Source organism: Euleptes europaea, chromosome 11, assembly GCF_029931775.1.
Source record: "Euleptes europaea isolate rEulEur1 chromosome 11, rEulEur1.hap1, whole genome shotgun sequence".
NCBI classification, from domain to species: Eukaryota; Metazoa; Chordata; class Lepidosauria; order Squamata; family Sphaerodactylidae; genus Euleptes; species Euleptes europaea.
Window position 1 is genome coordinate 71266278 of NC_079322.1, and position 20796 is coordinate 71287073.

The following is a 20796-nucleotide window of genomic DNA, read 5'->3' on the forward strand; positions in this document are numbered from 1 at the left end:
TAATTCTTAGTGTGGCCAACTTAAATCCAGAGATTGGAGACAAGACAAGTCTTTCTACAAACCTGAGAAACGTTTCTGGCTTGCAGAAAAATCTGAAATCTTAAAAAATATATACATAGGGGTGTTAAACCCCAAAATGATGAAGGGAGAGCCTGTAGCTTTAAGAGAAAGATATGGGAGTTGCCAGGAGAAGGAAATAGAAAATAGTGTGCAGGGATACAGAGGAAAGTGAGGTATTCCCCCATGAGTCTATGCAGGTTTTCCACTGTGTAGCTTAGCCAGAGAGGCTGCCGGAGGGGGAGGAGGAGGCAAAGCTGAAGAAGGGGGGTAGATTAAGGCAAGTTAGCTGTGGTGAGAAGGAAGCAGGAAAAGAAGTATGGGGGATTTCAGGGAAGGGAAAGAGGAAATAGTTGGGGTGGGGGAAATGAGATGCCCCCCACAAAGCCTTGTGGGTCCACAGCTTATTTATATATATATATATATCTAGGACACTGAAATCTCCAAGTTAAATAAGTAGCTATCCGGAATGAACTGTCTAGGACACTGAAACCTCCAAGTTAAATAAGTAGCTATCCGGAATGAACTACTGCTAAGAAGGCAAAGACACGGAGACTAGACTAGCCACATTTACCAGCTGTGGGTAAAAGCTACATTGGACGTAAAGAGATTTCACATTTATTATGTGGGTGGGATGATGTCAGTTTGGTTGATTATGCCCCTTTCAAGCCGCTGTGATAATTACCTGCTTGTTACCAGAAGTGTCAACCCATTTTCAGTACTTGTTTGCTTTTGCTGTCATGCCCTAATTGCTATATAATTTTGTCCCTGCCAATTACTGCCTTGGTGTGAAATTTTACAATGAGCAAGTTGCAAAAAGTGATAACAGTATATCCTTCATAATTTTGACAGAATATTTTCAATTATACATCTTGATTTCTAATCCTTGAAGTGGAGTCCAAAGTCTAAGTGAAAACCTGTGAAAACTCTTCCCTACACCATGTTATTGGGCACACAAAAAAGATGTCAGTTTTCTGTTGTCTGCTAATGAATTATGGTTAGCCAAACACAACAGGAGCATGCAAAAACTCAGTCTCCAGGTTGCCTCTAGTAATGAAATATTTCTTTCTGGGTGACTAAAATGTTCTTTATAAGTATAAGATGTGATTCAGGTCTAACCAGAGCAGAGTAAAGCGATACCATCACTTTGGATCAGACCAAGGCCCATCAAGTCCAGCAGTCTGTTCACACAGTGGCCAACCAGGTGCCTCCAGGAAGTGTCAGGCCTGTGTCTCAGTTAGATTCGTTTTCTCACCGACTCTCCTTCAAGGATTGTTTAGCGTTCTTTGGTCTCTTTGAAGCCGACAGATGTCCATGGGAACAGCGGCGCCTCTGTACCGTTTGTAATGTGTAATCTCATGAGACTGTACTGTTGAGTGCTTTTTTCAATGCTTTTATATTATCAAGTGCAAGCCAGTTTCCTCCATTGCTGTCTTGGGTTCTTTATGCTCTGCTTACCTATGCGACCATTAAACCAACTTCTTTGGACAACCTCGTCTCCTGCTGTGGTTAGTGGTTCTCAATAGGGCAAGTGCTTACATTAAGACAGCAATGGAGGAAACTGGCTTGCCACCTCAGCCACCAACAAGACAAGTGCAGCAGCACCATCCTGCCTGTGTTCCACCGCACCCAAAATAATAGGCATGCTCCTCTGATACTAGAGAGAGTTAGAATGGATACTAGTCATGCTGCATACCTAACAGCCCTAAATACCCCTCTCCTCCATGAATATCTCCACTCCCCTCTTAAAGCCCTCCAACCTGCCAGCCCATCACCACATCCTGGGGCAGGGAGTTCCACAATTTAACTATGCGTTGTGTGAAAAATTCTTTTATCTGTTTTGAATCTCTCACCCTCCAGCTTCAGCAGATGACCCCGCGTTCTACTATTATGGGAGAGGGAGAAAACCTTCTGCCTGTCCACTCTCTCCAAACCATGCATAATTTTATAGACCTCTATCATGTCTCCCCTCACCCGCCTTCTTTCCAAGCTAAACAGTCCTAAGCGTTTTAACCGCTCCTCATAGGGCAGTTGCTCTAGTCCCCTAATCATTTTGGTTGCTCTTTTCTGCACCTTCTCAAACTCTGTAATATTCTCTTTTTTTAGGTGTGGTAACCAGAACTGTACACAGTATTCCAAGTGTGGTCTCACCATAGATTTGTACAAGGGCAGTATTATATCAGCAGTTTTATTCTCAATTCCTCGTCTAATTATGGCCAGCATGGAATTTGTCTTTTTTTACAGCAGCCGCACACTGGGTTGACATCTTCATCGAGCTATCCACTGCCCCCCCCCCCCCCAAGATCCCTTTCTTGGTCTGTCGCTGCCAGGAAATGCTGCTTCCATGTCTTCTACTCTGGTCTTCAAGGTCTTTCTGTGACAGCTGTTAAGAGCAAATAAGAGCACTCCTAGTGGAGCTAGTCCAGGCACAGTGCAGAGTTGCTTGGCTGCCACTTCCCCTCCCCCGATGGTCTCAGCAATGGCATTTGATTGCTGGAGGGTCCTCAGCTGCAGCTGGGTACATGCATGATGGTGGGATGACTTACTGCTGCTTTTCAGTTAGCTTGATCAGTCATTGATGATGAATACAGAGAAATTAATCTCTCTCAGAACGGTAGGGAGACATCCAATGAAACTGGCAGTACATTTAGGACAAATGAAATGAAAGAAGTCTGTAAAAGGTGAATTTATGCATTGTTTAAAAATGTTTCTTAGAGTTGTATAGCCCTTTATCATTAAAATATTTTATACCAAATGCAGCTATGTAGTAAGGAGTAAGGAACCAAATATTTCATATAACACAAAATTCATCACCACAAGATATGATAGCAGCTATTTTCATTGGTTTGTGAAAAAATTAGGCACATTGCCAAAGGTTAGGCTTGTCTAGTACTAATAGCAATTAGGAATCTTCCTATTCAGAAGCACCATGCTTCTAATCAGTTGTCTGACACTGTGAAAAAATTAGAGACCTGATTATGCTCTGATTCTGAGTTCCTGCCAGTTCTGGCTTGGGAAATACCTGGAGATATGGGAGCAGTGCCTGAGGCAGGCAGAGTTAGGGGAAAGGAGGCAGCTAACATGGATGTAATTACAGACTGTGCCCCCCAAAGCTGCCGTTTCCTTCAGGGAAACTGGTCTCTGTAGTCTGGAGATCACTTATAATTCCAGAAGAACTCCAGGCCCTACCTGGAGGAGAGCAGCCCTGGTTCCCAGAGCATTTGTCTAGTCACTCTTTGCAACAAAGTGCGGGACTATATTGATCCTTTGCATTGATCTTGATGTTTCTGTTAGCAGGATGTAGCTGCCTGAAGCTGTTATTGTTAGAGATAGGAATATTAGTACCTATAATATCACTTTCCTATTCTATAAAGTCTTGATTTTCAAATGTTGAAGTAGGCATGCATATGAAAGTTAATGCACTTGTAAGAGAAGTAGTGGCCACCAGTTTTAAAAGCCAAATTTTAAAGATGCCATTCTGTATTTAAAATTTAGGAAATAACCTGGGTTTTTAAACAAAAAAAAGTGGACTGCATAGCAATAATTCTGTAACAGACTTTTCTGCAGCTTTATTTAAAATTATGAATCCCAGAGCAAACCCAAATGAATCCTAAGCAAAGCTAAACCCTTCTAAATCCACTGAAGTCAAAGGGCTTAGATCAAAGCAACACTGCTTAGGAGGGAGCTATCAAAATGGTAGACAGGCTCTCCTAAGGAAACCTGGGCAGCTGCTAATGAATATAAAGAAATCTGCTCCCCCCCCCATTGCTCCAGTTCTTGCATAAATCTTCACTTGACCCTAGGGCAGGGTACTAATTTTGTCTCTCCTTTTCTTGTGATAACTGATCTTTGATTTCAAATGACTTACGTTTTTTTCCACTACTTTTTAATTTTATTTAGTTTGTTATTGCTGTGGGAGCAGTCATCTCCTTTGAAATAAAACTTGGAATACATATTGATTGAGAGCCAGTGTGGTGTAGTGGTTAAGAGTGATGGACTCTAATCTGGAGAACTGAGTTCGATTCCCCAATCCTCCGCATGAAGCTTGCTGAGTGACCTTGGTCCAGTAACAGTCCTCTCAGAACTCAGCCCACGCGGAGGCAGGCAATGGCAAACCACCTCCGAACATCTCTTGCCTTGAGAACCCCAAGGGGTCTCCATAAGTCAGCTGTGACTTCACAGCACTTTCCTCCACCACCACCATACATCTTGAGTATTCATTGGCAATAGTGGTGATTTTGGGAATGGAGGAAGCTTCCAGATGAGAACTAGTCACTGTCTTCAGTGAGAGATGTTAACTATTTGAGCCATCTTTAAAAATATTAAGACTTTCAACAGCCACTTTGCTTCATTTTGCTGAAATTATTGGTACCAAGTGTCATATCCTTCAAAACACTTTGAGCCTTATAGTGGCTCAAGTTAGTACCTATATACTGTACTTAACATTTTGAGGGACCATTCAAAAACCTCTAGAACACTGTCTTACCGCTTTCTCAGTGCCCTTTCAGATAATTAAAAGTATTTAATTCCCTAGATAATTTCTGTGCAATAATTATTTTGGCTTCTTGTATCCAATACTAGCCATTCTCTTGGGCACTACAACATATATTTGTTTCCTCAGCCACTGCTGAAGAAAATTCATATACCTCTGGCACAGGCTTGGGAACATTTTTAGACAAGCTAGCTGTATGATTGTTTGAAGCAAGCAGCCTTCATCTGAATCAACTGTTAAAAGAAGAGGGATTTATTTTGTTAAGTCATCCTTGGAATAATGCTATACAAAACCCTGCACTCTCCTAGGTGAATAGTTTGAATTTATTAATTATGTTCCCATCTCTGAGCAACTACATTAAAAAAAGGTTGTTTGATTTGTCTCATAGCTCTGGAGAACTCCCATTTACTCTGTTTGCAAACTGCCAGTGGCAAGAATCGGAATTTCTGTTTCTTGTTTAGGCATCTTTTTTTTCTCCTGGGAATTACTGTCTTTAAACATGTTATTGTGGAGTCCTAAGGCATTTTAAAAAGTCTCTTTCATTTTCTATATAATGGGAGAAGGAGTCTTGAGTTGGGCACAGTGGCTTGGATCCTGACGATAATCTCCATTGACAGATAGGTGGGACAGATAACATCAGGTCTCCCCTCAATTTGTTCTCAAAAATTGGCTTTTAGCTGTGATACTTTTGTAAAGTTTTTTGCTGGTGATGCCTCTGAAATACATTCTGATTTGTAACCCAGTTATAGTACAGTGCAGTGTTAGCCAAAATGCTTGGTTATGATATTTATTTGGGGAATAGTGAATCAATAACCGGCAATGGGCATAACCTGCAGAATCTAACCTGTGTCTACGGGAGTCCAAACCGTGGTTCAAAGAATAAAGCAGAGTCAATGGATTTAGTTTCAAGGATTTACTTATTAATAATATGTGCACAAGCACTCAAATAACATGTACACAACAACACAGAGAGCCTAAGAATCAGAGAGGAGTATAGAGACAGTGGCCAATGTGGCAGGCCCTCTGAAGATGGGAAATACTGCACCTGTCCTGGAGCGGAGTTGTCCTGGGTTATATAGGCTAAAATACTAGGAAAGCGGGGGGACGGGACGGAAGGGGGGTTCCCAAGGTTCGACCAGTGAAATGGGAGGGGAGCGTGGTCAGGCTGCGCAAAACCCAAACCAACAGAGTGACGGCATGTATGCCAGGGGAAGACCTAAGGTAGCGTATGGATTACTGGAGACCCCAGTTATACCTTTTTCTGGGGGCGGGGTGATTGGATTACCCCTTCGTGGTTCCCATGTGAAACAAAAGGTGACAAAAAGACTAATGGTTGGTTGCCAGGGTGAGGCAATAGGGCAATTGAAACAACTATACTATTCCTATTGATTTGTGCAATTCCAAGAGGGCCGGGAGTCGTCCGGAGATGGGATTAATGAGCTGGAACAAAGACGCATATGGATGGATCCGGGGCGCGTCACTTTGCATAGCCAGAGGAGCGGTTCTTCGTTGGTATCTCGATGTTCTCTGATAGGCTATTAATCATGCAGATGCGGCGGGGAGAGGGGGGGTGTTGGCGAAGACTACGTGCTTGACAGCTCCCTGCAAGATGGCTTCTGCTGGAACAGGCACACAGGAAAATGGATTTCCTCTGGTTCACTGGAGAGGTTGACCTGGCTGCGGTTCCTCGACTGCCGGTCTCGCGGGATGAATAGGAGTTCTTTCCGTGGCGGCTCGGGGTTGCCGTCAGATCAGGAAAGGAAGAGGCACACATCTATTGGGGTTGCCATGACCAGTCCGGGAGATTGGCAACCCATTTGCTCACAGCAGGTGGTAGAGATGTCTGGTCACTATCTGATTTGCTTATGGATCATTTTGAGTTAGTTGCCATGTTGGATGATGACAGGATCTTGTGGGTTGTGAAGGCTACCACTTGCACTCTTTATCATTTTTCATCTTGGTTACTGAAATCTACTAAGGAACAGATTAATGAACCCTGATGACCATCAGATATCAATCTCCTACATAAAGGCATCTTTTCTCAATCATTCAAGGAGGTAGTTTTGTCCATTACTTTAAAGACCATTACTAGAGAAGAATATTGTGGCAGTTTATTGTCCAGATTCTAATCTGCCCTTTCTGGGAAAGGTGATTGAGAGAGTAGTGGTGGAGTAACGCCAGGTTGTCTTGGATGACACATTGCCCCTTGACTCATTTCAACTGGATTTCAGGCTGGGTTATGGGATGGTAGGGTTGCCAGGCTCCAGGTGGGGTCTGAAGATTCCTTGGAATTACAACTAATCTCCAAAAATCACTTCCCCTGAAGAAAATGGCTGCTTTGCTGAGTGGACTCTATGGCATTGATATCCCACTGAGGTCTCTTCCCTCCCTAAACCCCAACCTCCTCAGACTGTACCCCCAAATCTCCAGGAATTTCCAAACCCTGAGTTGGCAACTCTATGAAATGGGTATGATGGTGGGTTTATTTGATTTCCGTATGACTGTAGATGAGGGGTTTTGCTTCTTTGTCACCATTCATGGGTGTATTGTTGGCCTTTAATACGTACACCCTGCCATCCTTCTGAGACATTTGAATGAAGTCAGTATCAAGGGATGTGCTGTGGAATGGTTGCTGTGGGAGATCTGATACAAAAGATTACAAATAGTTACAAATAGATCTGATACAAATATTACAAACAGTGCTGCAGCCACTGAGATTGAATAATAGTAGCACAAGGAAGAGGCAAACTTTCAAGGCAAGAGCATTTGCTAGCACAAGGAGGACAAAGCATCTGTGCAGGCAGCAGGAGGAGGAATGTATGTAATTTTTGTTGGATGATGTGTGTTTTATTTTGTGATTTATTTTAAGTGTTGTGCTTGGAACATTTATAAAACATGAACTGAATTACACAAGACAGAACAATTTTTTAGCAAGGGATATCAGTTCAAATAAATACCAAATTAATTGTAATTGCTGAAGAACCACAACTAAGGGGTGGGGTGGGGCCCCATTATAAAGCAGAAGAGTTTTGTATAAGTTGATGACAAGGACAGTGAGGCATACGGTGGCCAACCTGCAGATGTCAGAGTAACAAGTTGCTCATAATAATCTGACAGAGACAGCTAGCTGTCAGATCAGAGGCATCTAGGATGATGCAAGAGGCAGCAATAGCCTTGCAGGTTCTAGGGTGAACTGCAACTAACCGGTTTGAAGCAGTAAGGATGATGTAATATTGTGGCCAGGTCTGCAGGTGGCCTTATTGGTTTCAGGTGGAGTTTTGTATTTAACTGTAACTCTGTGTTGGGAAGTTTGGTGGAGAGAAGTGTACGTGACGGTTTGTCTTTCGTATCTGTGCACTGTAAATTAAACAACACTGTTTTCTATAAAGCAAGGAGTTCTGGTGGTGTGTTCTGGATAACTGCTAATCCGCCTGCTTCCACGTCAGACTGGAGATCTCCCAGAGTTACAACTGATCTCCAGCCAACAGAGGTCAGTTCCTCTGGAGAAAATGGCTGCTTCGGAAGTTGGTCTCTATGGCATTATACCCTGCTGAAGTCCCTCCCCTCCGCAAACCCCACTCATCTGAGCAATGTCATATGAGCAGTGTACTCCAACACTGTTACATTGTCTTATTTAATTTTCTGTTTTCCCTTTTGGAATCCACCTTGAGTCTCAGTGAGAAAGGAAGACCGTAACTGACTAGAAGGAAGAGTTTATCATCCATCTTCCTCAATAGTATGCATAAAATTAAGAGCCACCTCTTTGCTGAAAACATTAAACAACAAAACTTTAGTTTATTTTTGTGTTCAGGTAACATTTAAGCCAGGTGCTGTGAATTTTAAGAGAACTTGGCTTGGCCTTTGTGTAGCGTGTGCCATGTGTTGATCTTCAAAGAATTCGAAAGTGCTCTGTTTAGAGAGTTCAGCTCTCAGAGAAGATGCCCGGCAGGTAGCTTTAAGGTATCTAGATTTATATGTCCATGCTCTAGATCTGTTGCTTGCAATGCAGTTCTGTTATAATTAACATAGAGGCTGAAGGGAGAACCCCATGGATATTTAATTTTGGCTGTCAATAAATGTTTTGTGATGGGCTTCAGTTGTCTTTTCTTCAAAGTCTGTTTTGAGAGGTTTTGGAGGACATTGAGTGCAGAATCTTGGAAGAGAAATGTACCTTTGATCCTTGCCTCTTTACCTCCTTTGTATAGTGATGTAGAAATTGAGTTATGATATCCCTAGGTCTGCAATCTGGGTTTTGTCTGGAGGGATGACTCTGTGTATCTTGTTATAAGCACAACTCCTTCCTCAAGCTACATCAGCTGTAATATCCACCTTGCTAGGATAGTTTCGATCCCGACGGAAGTTGGGTTCAGGTAGCCGGCTCAAGGTTGACTCAGCCTTCCATCCTTCTGAGGTCGGTAAAATGAGTACCCAGCTTGCTGGGGGTAAAGGGAAGATGACTGGGGAAGGCACTGGCAAACCACCCCACAAACAAAGTCTGCCTAGTAAACATCGAGATGTGACGTCACCCCATGGGTCAGGAATGACCCAGTGCTTGCACAGGGGACCTTTACCTTTAGGAAAGTTTCCAGGCTAACTTAATTGATAGGTTCTGCAAAACCACAAAAGTGTAAATTATTTCATCAATCTGTTTTCAAGATCTGTTTTCTATCTGGAGTCATAATTCAGCTTCAGGTTTCTTTCAGATCTGTATATTCTCCTGGTTTGTAATGCTGAGCTCCATGCCTCTTTAAGAGGTGTACAGATCTCTGTTATTTGGTCTGTTAAGCATTTTAAAACAAGAGGGTAGATGCTCCTTGAGACATTTTATGCTAAGGAGCAAAGTTTAGAATGTCATCCTTGATAGAGCCTGCCATTTTAAGATAAGTTATCTTGCTGTTTTCTGATGCCCTGATTTAATTTCATGAAGCTAACATAGGAAGAAAAATTTTAAGATTGCTTTGAGTTGCAGGGTCCCTAGCTTTTCCCATCCCCTAGTTTGCTTATTCTTGCTTGTTTGAGTATTCTGATTTCAAAATAAAAAATGTTGAAGAGGAGATCTATAATTTGGTATTCACCATTAACCTATGGCAGTGATTCCCAGCCTGAGGTATGCGTACCCCAGGGGTACAAACCAGACATTTGGGGGTACACAAAAATTGAATAATGGCAGGAAAAGGCACATACATCAACAGTGTAAGACAAGATACAAGTCAAAAGTTGTGAAATTAATCAAACATTATGATGAGTGTGGGTTTTCCTTGTTATTTAACCTTGAGAAAAGCCCTGTTCCCTCACCTTGTTACTTTGGCGAATTAAAGTAACAAATGTAATATATTAATTAATGTAATGTAGTATTCAAATCATTGTATCTTTTGAGTTTTGAATATAAATATATATGCACTGTCTGTTTACCTTATTGTTCCATTGCTTTCTGATCCCATTATTGGGCTATTTGTTTACAGTTAACACATATAAATTTGAAATAACAGCAACTATATTAATTGAAAACATTTTGATAATATGAAGGGTACAATTTATGGAAATGGGCTGCCAAGGGGTACACAAATGAAACTTTCAAAAACATTCCCAGGAAAATCCAGAACATTAAATTTGCTTGTTGTGTATTGCTTACAATAGTGTTATTAATAACTTCACAAACAAGCCATGTATTCCTGCTTAGCTTTGAAGTTTATAGTCCTGAGTAAGTCATGGTCTCACAGCCTAATTTACCTAACATAATTTTATGTCAACCAATGTTCCCTCCATTTTGTATATCTCCTGCTGCTTTGTGCTGGTGATAGTGTATGAACATGAATCGGTACCAGCAGGTTCCACAAATGCCTTTCCCAGTGGTGAATAACCTCTTCCTCAAATTCTTAGTGAATTTCAGAGCACAGTTTGAAGGACTTGCAGAAGGCAGAGATGGTGCAATACTCTTGTACCCCTGCTGCAAAACCTCCGCTAGAAATTAAATGAGAACCAGCCCTCCCCTGAGTCTTTTTTTTACTAGGAAATCAAGGAAATTGAATAGGGTCATTTTGTAGAATACTTGTGATAACTACTTGTGATAACTAATAGTAGGAAGCGGTGAGCTGAGGAAACTTAGTGATGTTGTTTAGCAGATGTTCTATGGTATACAGTTTTTTGGGACTAGTTTGAATCTGTTTTCAAAAATGGCCTGGACTGCTGACCTTCCTGCTCTGCAGTTCAATGATTCTGTGAGACAGTTGGCTGGTCTTTCATTAATTACTTTTTTATTGCCTCTTCTAAAAATGTCACTTGCTGCTTCATTTAATATTTTTGTACCAAATATATAGGCATATGCTGTGATGGAGGGCTACAGGGTCTTGAAATGCACAAACTCCCTTGCCAGAATTGCTGCCTGATGCATTGCAACGGAAGGGGCAAAATCTCTTTGCAACCTTCACTGGACCATTTACCAAGCTAATTTCCTCTCTTGCTATGCCAACTTTTAGTGAACGAGGCTGCCATCTTTAAAGCTTTGATGCCCTTTTCACTTATAATTAAAAGGTAGATGTTGTAAGAGGCCCAGCTGCAATTATATGAGCTACATGCTGCTTCTGTGTAGTTAGATATCTAATTCAGAGGCTATTTAAAGAAATAAGTGAGAAAGCTACTAGTGGTCTTGTGATCTAAAGGTGTTCCTCTCCTATCTGAGGAAGGGAAAACTACAGGAGATAGAAAAGTGGCTTTCCCCATTTTTACCTGCCTTTTGTGTAGTCAAACAGCTTGCTTTTGGGTTGTGTCTGTGGCTTAAACGGAGTCTCAGATTTTTAAATCATGCTCTTCCTCCAAGGAATTTAGGTGATATACTTGGAGTTTAATCCTTAGGTTAAACTGAGAGACACTGACTTGTCCAATAACATCTGATGAGTATTGTGGCTATGGGGGTTTATTTAATTTAATTCATTTATACCCTGCCTTTCTCCCCAGTCGGGACCCAAAGCAGCATACATCTTTCTCCTCTCCCCAAATTTTATCCTCACAACAACCCTGTGAGGTAGGTTAGGATGAGAGACTGTGACTGGCCCAAGGTCACCCAGTAAGCTTCCATGGCATGAGTGGGGATTCAAACCCGAGTCTTCCAGATACTAGTCATAAGAACATAAGGGAGGGCATCTTGGCCATCTTCTGGTCACTGGGGGTGGGGTGGGGAGGTAGTTGTGAATTTCCTGCATTGTGCAGGGGGTTGGACTTGATGACCCTGGTGGTCCCTTCCAACTCTATGATTCTATAAGAACATAAGAAAAGCTATGCTGGATCAGACCAAGGCCCATCAAGTCCAGCAGTCTGTTCACACAGTGGCCAACCAGGTGCCACAAACAAGATGACTGCAGCAGCACCATCCTGCCTGTGTTCCAAAGCACCTAATCTAATAGGCATGCTCATCTGATCCTGGAGAGAATAGGTATGCATCACGACTAGTATCCATTTTTACTAGTAGCCATGAATAGCCCTCTCCTCCATGATATTGTCAACTCCCCTCTTAAAGCCTTCCAAGTTGGCAGCCATCACCACAGCCTGGGGCAGGGAGTTCCACAATAGTCCAACACTCTTAACTGCCACACCACACTGGCTCTCACAAAAAAAAATATCTAATCAAACATCAACTATACCATGGTGGCTCCCCATCTCTGGTTATTCCAGTTACATGTAGAAGTCCTTGCAGAGTGGACCAGTTGCTACCTGTTCCTAGTAATTCCAGTCTCTGGACTGACTCTTCCATTTTTTATGCAAAATTAATTTACAAAGTTTGGCATGAAGTGTTGAATTATATAATTTTTTTCACATTGGATTTTATGGAGAGCAGAAATTCAGAATTTGATGGTTGGGTGCACTGTTCAGTATCTCAGTACATTTCTTGGAAACTTATAACTGTGGTGATATGTTTGAAACTGCTATGCACTGAAGTCTCAGAAACCAGGAAGGGATCTGTGTAGGGATCTGGTGCCAGAGGGGTGACTACTCCTTGCATATCCCTAGATGTAGCAGGAGCAGAATAAACTCTTAAATCTGCTGTGTGCATAGTTGGCAATAATGTATACCTGGTATATACAAAATGATGCTTGTTTATTTTTGTAGAACATACAGCCCTGGCTCTACTGATACTAGCAGAATAACTCTATTCTATAGCAGAATAACTCTAATTATGGTCGCCAGGTCACTCTTCGCCACTGGCGGTGGAGCCTGAGGAGGGTGGGGAGGGAGGGACTTCAATGCCATAGAGTCCAGTTGCCAAAGCAGCCATTTTCTCCAGGTGAACTGATCTCTATCAGTTGAGATCAGTTGTAATAGCGGGAGTTTTCCAGCTAGTACCTGGAGGTTGGCAATCCTAACTCTAGTCTGGACCTTGTTCAGGACTAATTCTTGATGGACTGGGGTCTGTTGCCCAAACTGTAGGAACAAAAGTAATTACACTCTATCTTTACATTTATTACATGAAAATATAGAGATGAACATAAAGGGCTGATGGCTAAAAAAAATGCCAATATGGGCAGGACCTTTGTAGAGCAGGAAAATGCACGCCTTTTCTTCTACACAGCATACTAATGCGTTTGGACTTCGTTGTTTCTTACAAGATCAGAGTAAAGCAGGTTTAGGAAAGAGCATAGTGAGGACAGGGAAACCTGGAAACAGTACGATTAGAGGACGACATCATGTGGCTGCACCAAAAAATGCTCTAGTTTGGAAGCAAAAGACAGAAAAATAAATCTCTGTGTAGAAGCAGTTTCAGTTATAAAACTTTATTGCTGTGGATTACAGAACATTGCACTATTTCTTCATATCGTTTCATATACTAAAACCCAATTACACTGAAGTATAAATATGTTCTTCTGACTTCTAATTTTGTATTTTTCCTAATGGAACTATTTTAAACCTGTGTAGTAGTTGAAAGGTCTCTTTGTAGTTAAAGCACAAGAGGAAAATTGCATGAAAACACCAGATGTGGGTATGTTCGCTATTGAAACGAAGTAATTATACTCAATTAGTTCAAACCTGTGATTTTGCTAATGTTAAATGCATTGCTTAAAATGTGTTTGGGGGAGGGGAGGCAGTTGAGAAATCAGCAGTGTGGCACATTTAAAAGGTGTATATGTGTGTTCAGTTCTCTTCATATTAATACATTCAGTGTAGGATGTAAATACAAAAGTTTATATAACCTGTGAAATAAACAGAAGGAAAATATTTTTATTCAATCACCGAGTATTTTTCTATAAGAATGAGTATATGTCATATTTTGAATAACCAAGTGTGCTTTTAAAGTACTGCTTTAATCTTTAGTTGTGCCTTCTTGCTAGTATGCTTATGTGTTAGAGGTACTCTGACTAGAGGATATCTGTAATCTCGCTTCCATCTCAATCCCTTTTGAGGACTTTAGCTATTATAGTACATTGACTGCTTTTCCTAATCAGTGATAGTATGGAACCCCATTTTATCTGTCTTTTCTTATTGTTGGGCCACCTCTTAATTTAATAACTTTGTTCAGAAGGCGTAAGCATGGAATAATTACACATCTTTTTTTAAAGTTGCATATATTTTCTCTTTCATTTACACATGTGAAATAATTTCAGCTTGAAAAGAGGGCCCAAAAGTTTCTTTCAGGAGTAACATCGTAAGATCTTGATATTTAGAAAAGAGTATTTAGAAACTTATCCATGAAAAGAAACAGGCTCTCTCTATTTAGAGCTAATATGACACTAACTCAGTTTAGTTTCATTAGCATGATTCCTTGGGTTTATTGTGTACATTTTTTTGGCACCTGTGCCAATTACAAACATTTGCTTGAATGTAGTGTTTCTAAATTGAAAACCAGTGTGGTAGAGTGGTTAGAGTGTTGGACTAGACTTGGGTTCTCTTCCCTTCTTGTGACAAAATTTGCTGCATGAATATAGTTTATCGAAGACTTAGGTGAAAGATTTTATTGTGGTTAGAAGTCTGAGTAGTGAAGGTTGAAGGTTCCAATTGTTGCCTCTGCTTCCTTCTGCTGTACTGTTTTTGTTTACTATATTTCTCATGGTGTCTCTAACATTCATTTTAGTAACCTATTTTGAATGGTAATCTGCCTTTTAAAATGTCATAGTGTGGCCAGGATTCAACAAACTGTGCACTTAGTTCAATATACTTTGCTCACCCACTGATGGCAAACTACTTTTGAGTAGACTTTCAAAGTGATTTGTACAGTTCTGGTCACCACACCTAAAAAAGGATATTACAGAGCTTGAGAAGGTGCAGAAAAGAGCAACCAAAATGATTAGGGGACTAGAGCAACTGCCCTGTGAGGAGTGGTTAAAACACTTAGGGTTGTTTAGCTTGGAAAGAAGGCGGCTGAGGGGAGACATGATAGAGGTCTATAAAATTATGCAGGGTTTGGAGAGAGTGGACAGGGAGAAGGTTTTCTCCCTCTCCCATAATACTAGAACGTGGGGTCATCTGCTGAAGCTGGAGGGTGAGAGATTCAAAACAGATAAAAGAAAGTATTTTTTCACACACACATAGTTAAATTGTGGAACTCCTTGCCCCAAAATGTGGTGATGGCTGCCAACTTGGAAGGCTTTAAGAGGGGAGTGGACATGTTCATGGAGGAAAGGGGTATTCATGGCTACTAGTTAAAATGAATACTGGTCATGATGCATACCTATTCTCTCCACGATCAGAGGAGCATGCCTATTATCTTGGGTGCTATGGAACACAGGCAGGATGGTGCTGCTGCAGTTGTCTTGTTTGGGGGCTTCCTAGAGGCACCTGGTTGGCCACTGTGTGAGCAGACTGCTGGACTTGATGGGCCTTGGTCTGATCCAGCAGGGCTTTTATGTTCTAATGGTATCTGAGAATGGGGTGGTGGTTCCAAAAAGGAACAAAAAGACAACCCAACTCCACTTTGGCTTGTGAAGCCTTCAGCATGCCTAAAGTTGCTTTTTTTTAAAAAATGAGGGATCACAGAAAAGATCTTCATTCTAGGCAGGTTCTTATGAGAGGAAGAGATCCATTAAGTAAGAGATCTGTTAAGTAACTTGGTTTGGAACTGTTTAGGGCATTAAAGGCCGTAATCATCACTGAATTGTGCTGAGAAGCAAGTAGGCAACCAGCATAATTACTTTAGAATTAATTTTCCGTGTTTACTTCAGTCAATAGATTGATTTTGTAAGTTATGTACCAATTTTTGTTTAATATTATGAACAACCATTTTCTTTTATTTCATAGGCCTCGGAGTAGAGGAAAACCTGCAGTGGAGGATGAAGACAGCATGGATGGGTTGGAGGCAGCAGAAACAGAAAACACTGTGGAAACCGGTAAAAGCACTTACAGTAACAGTTCTTCCTCTCTGTCACCTATTCCCTACTTCTGTATCTTCTTGAAAAGTATAGTTTTTTGTTTCACATAGGAAAATATTCAATCTCTAGATTTTTGTTATGATCTAGGGTGAGTTGGAAGGGGCCATACAGGCCATCTAGTCCAAACCCCTTCTTAATGCAGGATCAGCCTAGAGCATCCCTGACAAGTGTTTGTCCAGCCTCTGCTTAAAGACTGCCAGTGAGGGGGAGCTCACCACCTCCCTAGGTAGCTGATTCCACTGTTGAACAACTCTTACAGTAAAAATTTTCCTAATATCCAGCTGGTACCTTTCCACGCGCAATTTAAACCCATTATTGCAAGTCCTATCCACTGCTGTCAACAGGAACAGCTCCCTGCCCTCCTCTAAGTGACAGCCCTTCAAATACTTAAAGTGGAGGAGAATGACGTAAGCTGCTTTGGGTCCCTATTGACGAGAAAGGCAGGATATAAATGTATTAAGTAAGAACAAATAAATCTTCAATATTTCAGGTAGAAGCTCAGTTTCACAGGTGGCATTTTAATCTGCATAGTCAATCAGAAGCCCTGCTGGACAAAAGCTTCACCTGGCCCCACCTACTTTCTAAAAACACTTGGCCGGTGCTAGGAAAGGTGTCTGTGGGTGCCATGGCACCCACAGGCACAATATTGGGTATCCCTTAGGAGATCCACAGTTTCTCATCTGAGTTCTTTAAGAATCCTTGGGTATATGCCATCTGGACCTGAGGACTGCTTAGTTGACTCAGTTTGTAGAAACCTCCCCCCCCTAAATAATAGTTGTAGCATGCGTAATTGACCAACATCCTCCACAATGAAGAATGAAGTAAACAAATCCATCCAGCTTCTCTCTATAATTTCCGTATCTTCTGAAGCACAAGATGCTTTTTTGTTAATAAACATAGATATTTCTGTCTGCTTCCTTTACAGGTAGTGATGCCAGGTATCTGCTGGGAGTGGGGGATCTCCTGCTCACAGCTCCCATTGCCTGCTGCAGCTCCAATGCCTGCAGGGGAATTTTTAAAAATTTACAGTAGGCCTGATGGCATCGCATCATTTCCAGGGGAAATGTTTACCACAGAATTTTCGGCAGTTCTTAGAACAGTGTGACATCACTTTCCCTGAAAGTGGTGTAATGCCACCATCACAACGACAGTGCCCCCCCAGACTTTTGCGGGTTGTCAGCAACTCTATTAACAGGCAAAATCAATCTCATTTTCTCTTTCCTTTGTGACTCTGAAACCACTACCATTGCAACCATTCTCTTTCCATGAGAAAATTAACTATTTGAGCTTCAACACCTGTGCATACTTTAGTGAACCAGAGAATAACCTGTTATACAGTCATTGTTCTTGTAGGTCATATGATAACCTTTTTTTTTTAACTGTCAGTGTGTGGAGAAATATTTAAAAGGGTAAACATACTGATAATAGTATAATCATGGAATTAAATCAGTAAACTTGGGTAGCAGGGGACACACATTCTTCAGTATTTATTTTTGTAGGGGCATATCTTAAACATAAACCAGAAAAATTGTATATCTATGATAATGCCAATCTGTTTTGGTATTTTAATGAGTTTTATGTTGTTGGGTTTTTGTTTTTGTTAGCTCTGTGCATTCCTAGAGTAGAAGATTGGTAGGATAAGAATAATCTAAATAAATAAATGAATAGGAGAGACTGTATTTTAGCACTTTAAAGCAGAACTCTTAACCAAGTTGCTTTCTTTGTCAAACAGAAGTTAAAGAACAATCTTCAGAGGAGGACGCCCAAACTGAAGTGGATGGCAACAAGAAGCTAACACCAATTCTTCAGCGCTCAGTGTCTGAGGAATCTGCAAGCTCCGTTGCCTCAATTGGTGTTGAAGCAAAAACCAGGTTAGAAAGTGAGATAGACAGATACTGAGTCACTGTTGGGATTAGGCTGCTGTAATCTGAACAGGTGATTCACAGCCTATTCCTGACTTCTGAGGACGAAAGTCCTCAGGAGGCCAGGAAGGGGCTGTGCTGGTATTGGGGGCCCCCACACTAGCGCTCGGGATACTTACACCTTTGTGAATGGTCCCAACGCCTGTGGGGAGGCCTGGACAACGGTTTCCCCGCGAAGTGTTGAGTATTGACATGTCAGCTATTGCTCGTTGGTCCTGGCTGAAAATGTAGTTGTGAAAATTTGCCAAATATATTTGATCCTGTTAGTCTCTGATTCACTAAGGTGCCTATTTGAAGGGTCTCTACTATGCACAGTACTGAGCAATGAAAATAGGCTTTTGTTTGCTCAAGCGGAACTGGAAAATATTCATAAGATCCTTTATTTGCTCAAAGTCTAAGGCAGCAGTCTTTTACATGCCTGTGAGTGAAAAGGCCCCATGTTTTTTTTAAAAAGATAGATTTGTATCTGAGTAAACATGGAGAGAATCATCTTATAAAAATCTTTGTTGTTTTTGAATCAGTATATAAGGAAGCCACGGCCCTCAATTTGCAAGATCTGAGCAAGGCTGTTAAGGATAGGACACTTTGGAGGACATTGATTCATAGGGTCACCATGAGTCGGAAGCGACTTGACAGCACTTAACACACACACACAGAAGTCAGTTAGGAGTCATAATTAGTGTCCATAAATGACACAGTGATAGAAGTCCTTGAAGCTCTTCTGCAAACAAAACCAATTTTGTGATTCCCAGACTTTACTGTTCCATTTAGGATGCTCAGAGCATAAGTCATTGGTCGATCAAGATAAGTACCATGATGATACACAAACAATTTTTCCCCTTAGAAGTGTGTAGGTGTTCCTCTAAACGTGCTTCAGTTGGCTCTTACAGGGCCTGGTTTATAAAGATATGAACAACTACACTCACCTTCAATAAGTAATACCCTTGATGGATGCTAGTTGCTTTGTCAGTTTGCTTGCTCTCTCCCTCTTCTGCCAGAATAATTCATGGAGCTTTGATGTGACTACTGCCATATCTGTAATAACCTCTTAAACATTTTTATGCAGATGAACCATTTTTAACTTGTGAAATTTCCCCTCAGGAGAGGGGTGAAGCAATATCAGCCCTGCTTGTTTAGTCATTACTTGCAGAGAAGGGGATGTATGTAGACAGAAGGAGGAGGAAGGGGAAGGTGTCCTGAGAAAGCACCATCAGTAGCTGAATGTAGCTTGAAGTTTTTCTGTTGCTCTGGGCAGCTTTCTCTGCATGAAGCAGGTGGAGGGGGATGCTAGTGAACAAACTGGGATTTCTGTCTTCAATTGCAATGATAAAACACAGTTAACGAGCCAAAAGCAAACTGACTATATTTAGAAGTCATGGCAAATTCCTGTTCATTACAGGCATTGACACTGCTTGTTTGCTGGGCTTGTGTAATCCCAGCGTGGGCTTGTGTATTCTCATCGTGGTGTAGTGGTTAAGAGTGGTGGTTTGGAGCGGTGGACTCTGATCTGGAGAACCGGGTTTGATTCCCACTCCTCCACATGAAGCCAGCTGGGTGACCTTGGGCTAGTCACATCTCTTAGAGCTCTCTCAGCCCCACCTACCTCACAGGGTGTCTGTTATGGGGAGGGGAAGGTGAATGTAAGCCGGTTTGATTCTCCCTGAAGTGGTAGAGAAAGTCAGCATATAAAAACCATCTCTTCTTCTTCTCCCTATTTTAGTGTGGGAATCCTTCAAAATACTATTTGCTGTGCCATCTGAATACAGGTGCTTGGACCAGTGGCAGCTTGATTTTTCTCACAAACTGCACCCAAAGGGAGGAGGGAGGGAGCACTCAAGCATGGCGAGCAAGCCATATGCATGCCCATCAAGGCCAAAGAGAAGCTTGTTACATGGAACCTGTGGTTTAGAATTCTGGTTTAGCACGCACTGACAAACTGTGGTGCTGGGCATCCTGCCTTCAGACCTAACAATAGAGCAGCATTTAATCAAATAGTGGAATATAACTGTTGTTGTGACATGTGAACTCAGGTGGGTTCCAGTTATCAAAAGAAGTGCGGTATTAAATTAACGCAATTGAGTATTGGGATTAGAGTTGAACAACAGAGTGACGGTGAACATAAAAGGGAATCTTCTAAAATAATATTTCATAAAACTGATCATCAGAGGACTGTGCATGTCAGTGAGGTGCATATAGAGATGTTACTTTGTGCTCATTTGCCCAACACAGATGCAGGGGCCTGCCTTACTATGAAGCAGAGTAAAATAAAGTATTTTTGTTGCTATCATTTAACTTTCAATATTGGTTTTCCTATAGAAGAGGAAATTGCTGCATCTGATGCATCTGATGCTAAAATATCTTAGAATGATTAGGTGGTTTGTTGAGTTCCAGAAGGAACAGTGGGGCCATTGTGGTATCGTGGTTAGAAGGTTGCACTAGGATCTGGGGGACTATCAGCCCATTCCTCAGCTTTCGTCGTGGGGGGTGGCAGGGAGGAAGCACTGCTGTGGCGTCTCCTAAGAAGTTCCCTGCACGAAAAAAGCCTTTAACTGCCTTTTTTCGTGAAAAATGGGGGGAAAGCCCCATAGAGAATAGCAAGGCTGCACCTGCAAAAAAGCAGGCACAGCAATGCTATTCTTGGCACCGACGTCCAGGGCTGAAAAGGGGACAGGAGGCTGCCTAACGGCAGCTCCTCCCCCCAGAACGCTCCAGGAATGCCTCCTGGGACACCCCCTGGGACGCCGGCGCGAGCCTTTACGCCGGTGGGACGCCAGCGGAAGGCCCCACCAGCGTTCCGAGGCAGTGCTGCCATGGTGGCGTCTGCAGACCGGCATCCGGGCCTCCATGCTGGCGCTGGGGTCACTAACACCAGCATAAGTAGCCCGGGCACCAGTACGGGAGGCCTAAATGCCGGGGCGGCCCCTTCCTGGCCTCCTAAGGGCTTTCGCCCTTGATGGTCAGGAATGTTCTG

At 42.0% G+C, this 20796-nt stretch overlaps 1 protein-coding gene across 1 annotated transcript in view; it reads left to right on the forward strand.

Moving 5' to 3' along the window:
- KMT2C (lysine methyltransferase 2C) overlaps nucleotides 1–20796 on the forward strand; it is a 183371-nt gene that overhangs the window by 47346 nt on the left and 115229 nt on the right. Inside the window, exons 2-3 of the mRNA XM_056857992.1 lie at nucleotides 15773–15861; nucleotides 17636–17774. Of these exons, the coding sequence (XP_056713970.1) occupies nucleotides 15816–15861; nucleotides 17636–17774 (185 nt within the window). The 5' untranslated portion in view covers nucleotides 15773–15815. The remainder of the gene's footprint in view (nucleotides 1–15772; nucleotides 15862–17635; nucleotides 17775–20796) is intronic.